We start from the raw sequence: 3,973 nt of genomic DNA, 5'->3' as shown, positions 1-3,973 counted from the left end.
AGTTTTTATGTTTGTTCACTTTTTATTTCTTTCACCTTGACTGCTTTTTTTGGTTTTTGTAGTTTTAGAGGAAAACAAAGTGCACCCTGATCTCCCTCTCAGAGGGAAGCTCAGTTTGGCTGCAGAGCCCAAATAAGTTCCCCCTTGGCTGCTGGCAGAGCAAGTTCAGAGCTGTGGTCCCTGGGGACGCAGGATCTTTTGCTTGTACCCAAAGCCACGGCAGTGGCAGCTGTCTGGGCAGCTCCAGACCACCAGAGAGGTTCCAAGCAGCAGTCTCACACTGAGATTTTCCCACTGGCCTGGGCTGGGAGTGCCTGGTCTTTCTGGGTCTAAGAGTGCCTGGCTTGTGCGCACCTCTTTCAAGGGAGGCTGTGGGTCGCCCGGGTCTCAGGCTCTGAGAATGGGGCGCAGGTCTAAAACAGAAGGCTGGGTCTTCGCAGACCTCTCTGGGGGGATAGTTTGGTGCACGTGTCTTAGGCTCTAAAACAATGGCCTGTATCCAACGGAGCTGGATGGGCCTTTGTAGCTCTCTCAGGGGAGGATGATGGGCGTGCGCATCTCAGGCTCTATAGCAGGGCTTGCACATTCTACCATCTGGTGTGGCTCCCATCCCCTCACAGGAGCCAGATCCCACGCATCATCAGGCATGCTGGTGGCTTAGGGACCAAAACCTGGTTTCTCCACCACACTCTCTCTGGCTCAGCACCATGGGAAGCTGTCCTGGGACCAGGGATTTAAGGCCCTGTCCTGCCCTGATTCCCTCAATCCCCCCCCACACCCACAATCCTTTGCTCTTTTGGAGTGCTTTCAACCAGTCTCCAAGTGAATGCTGGTCCCCAGACGCAGGGCACTCTCACCTGTATTGGGGGTATTACTTTCCAACCAGTCACCGCTGGTGGCTCCCTCCCCCTTTTGTTTATTTTCTGATATCAGTCCACTGTTCCCACTCTGCTTTACCTGCCCACTAGCTTCTTTTGCCCCTGTAGAGATCCAGACGTGTATGATTCTGACCTCAGGCTGATTTCATGGGTGATCAGAGTTCTTTGGTAGATAATCAGCTCACTTTAGGGTATAGGTTGAAAAGGCGCCTCCTCCCACTTCCCCGCCATCTTGTCCTCACTAAAGTGTTTTTAAAGAAAATACAAGCTGCATGTTGAAATAATGAAGATTGACTTGGTACACACTGAAAGCTAGTGTCCTTTGGAGAATGATGTAAACCTGCGTTGTTGATATCCACATCCAGATTTTCGTCTATGGGTTATTGATGGATGAATATTTAAAACATATCCCCCTGACTTTATCATGGTGGCAGCTTCTAGCATTACCAAACTGAACTTGGAAATTTCAAAGGAAGACGCATCTTCTAGCCATATGTAAATTTGCCACTAAATTAAAATGAATCATTTCTCTTTATCACAGTAAAGGCTCTGCTTTGTTTTCATTTAAAATTAAGAGCCTGCTTTAAGAAGACCTCCTATGAGGCCAAACATTATATATATATATACATATATATATATATATATATATATATATATATATATATATATAGAGAGAGAGAGAGAGAGAGACAGAGAGAGACAGAGAGAGAGAGAGAGAGAGTGCACGCACACTTTTATTTTACAGGAAATTCATTACTGCCCATCAGAGAGACCCTGGGAATTCTGGGATGGTGTGTTTGACTCTAAAGTGAAATGGAAACACACAGACACACACACACACATATTAAGAAACAACAACAACAACCACTCAAATTGTGAGCATCCTTGAGCTGAGCTGCCAGGGCTTCATACATAATAGACCCAGAGACAGAATTTTAGGCCAAAAGCAGTGCATTAGACAATGAGGGTTCTGAACTCTAGGGTCACTGTTAGTTCCCAGGAGCAAACAAACACTGCTTTGGGGTGAAATCTCTGTTAGGGAAGGGAGGCTCTCCAGAAAGTTAATCTATTTAATTGGGTTCTCATTTGGAGGCAAACGGCACAGGCTGGGGCCTGGGATAAGACTTAGGTGACACTCTGTCCTGATAATATGCATATAGAGGTGTCTTGGCTGGCTCAGGCACTGAATCTTGATCTCAGAGTTGTAATTTTGGGCTCCACACTTGGTGTAGAGATTATTTAAAAATAAAACAAATTTAAAATTTGTTTTAAATTTAAAAGAAATAAAAGGAGTGGCACCTCAGTCATTAAGTGTCTGCCTTTGGCTCAGGTCATGATCTTGGGGTCCTGGGATGCAGCCCCACATCCAGGCTTCCTGCCCTGTGGAAATCCTGCTTCTCCTCTCCCACTATCCCTACTTGTACTACCTCTCTTGCTGTGTCTTTCTCTGTCAAAAAATAAATAAGAAATAAAAAGAAATTATCCATATATGTGTAATGATATATAGTATGAAGTGTGCTGCCTTCTGGATGGTTATCATCTTCTCTTCAACACATTTAACAAGGGAGATGGTATTAGTGCTGTTAATATTTATAGTATTAATACACATTTTGTTCAACATTTAAGAGGCTCTATGTGGTCTGTGTGTAAGGAAAGGACAGCATTCCAGCAGGGCCCCATTTCCTCCTGAATCCCTGGAGAACGTGGTCTACTGCTAGCACCAGTGAAGGAATTAACCACCTCAAAACACCTGTCACCACTTGGAACCTAAGGCCCCAGGTCTTTGTCCCACCCCCTCATCTGTCTCTGTCACTGTACTTAGTGCCACAGGCATATACCTGACAGGAAACCCCAAGAAATTTCTCAATAAAAGAGGCTCAGAGACAAGCTTTGTGTGTACAGGGTTTTTTTGTCTCACTTCCTTGTTGTCTGAGACACTGTGGGTAATGAAAACTGCTCCCACTGCCATGAGCTGTAGCACAGTAATAGTCAGCCTCATCCTCAGGCTGAAGCCCAGAGATGAGCATAATTGCCGTATTGGTGGAGGTATCTTTGGATCCGGAGACACGACTGGGGACCCCAGGTCCCAGCTGCTTATCTGAGTCTGAGTAGTAGTACAGGAAATAACGGGGAGGGCTTCCGGGCTTCTGCTGGTACCAGAACATGTTTTTACCACCAACATTGATGTCCCTGCTCAGGGTGCAGGTGCGTCTGGCTGATGATCCCAGGGAAGCAGAGAGGGAGGGAGGTTGGGTCAGCACAGGCTGGGACAGGGAACCTGCAAACACAAACACATCAGAATGAAGAAAAGGGATAGGGTTTGTGCGGTTGAAAAGCTGAGCCAGAAGGATCTAACTCAGGCTAGGGGGCCACCCTCTTGCGATGGGGACTTTCCCTACCTGTGCAGTGACAGAGGAGCATGAGGAGGACCGTGGCCCAGGCCATGGTGACAGAGCCTTTTACGCCACAGAGCTGAGACTGGTCTGACCCTAGCATGTCTTATCCCCTGTCCAAGGTCCTCAGAGAGGAGGGGCTACTCATGCAAATATGACCCACCCCTGCTTCTCCTTCTTGTGCACTTCCAGGTCTATAACCCTTTCGTAGGGAGAATTCCTGTCACACTAGTTTCCCTCTGGTGGGCCTGGGTGAAGCAGACTTATCCATCTTCAAAGAGGCTACAGCTTCCCTGTCCCCACTGAAGCTTGGGCACTCAGCATACCATGCTAGGAGACCCTGTCCTGCAGAAACCCCCAGACACAGTCTTACAGAGCCCCCTGTTGATCTCTGGGAGAATCTCTCCTTCATTCCCATAGATGGCAAGACTCTGCTTCACCTGCCTCTGTGAAACCTGTGTTCCCACCATGCAACAATGACCCTCCAGGAAAGACAGAGGTCCTGGTGTGCTGACTCTGATCAGTCTTCCTCTGTGAACTCATGTCTAAAGGAAAATACATGAGAAGACCTAACCTGGGAGATCCTGGGAACCTCTGTGTTGCTGAGGACAAGACACAGGGAATAGAGAAAAGAAGGAATCTGTTACCACAAGAGGACCTCAGAGGACATGAGCTGGTTCTGGTTACTGTGCGTGAAAAGGA

The 3,973-nt window shown here is 47.3% G+C and overlaps 1 gene segment (V, D, J or C); it reads right to left on the bottom strand.

Annotated features, from left to right (window-relative positions):
• Positions 1-2,755: 2,755 nt before the first annotated feature.
• LOC101685424 lies at positions 2,756-3,347 on the bottom strand. The segment is given in 2 exon segments: positions 2,756-3,156; positions 3,278-3,347. Coding segments are annotated over 2 exon segments (447 nt in total).
• Between the last annotated feature and the right edge of the window lie 626 nt (positions 3,348-3,973).

The sequence above is a fragment of the Mustela putorius genome, unplaced genomic scaffold (genome assembly GCF_011764305.1).
Source record: "Mustela putorius furo isolate JIRA1106 unplaced genomic scaffold, ASM1176430v1.1 tig00000081_pilon_pilon_pilon, whole genome shotgun sequence".
Lineage (NCBI taxonomy): Eukaryota > Metazoa > Chordata > Mammalia > Carnivora > Mustelidae > Mustela > Mustela putorius.
This window is presented reverse-complemented; position numbering and strand designations above follow the sequence as displayed.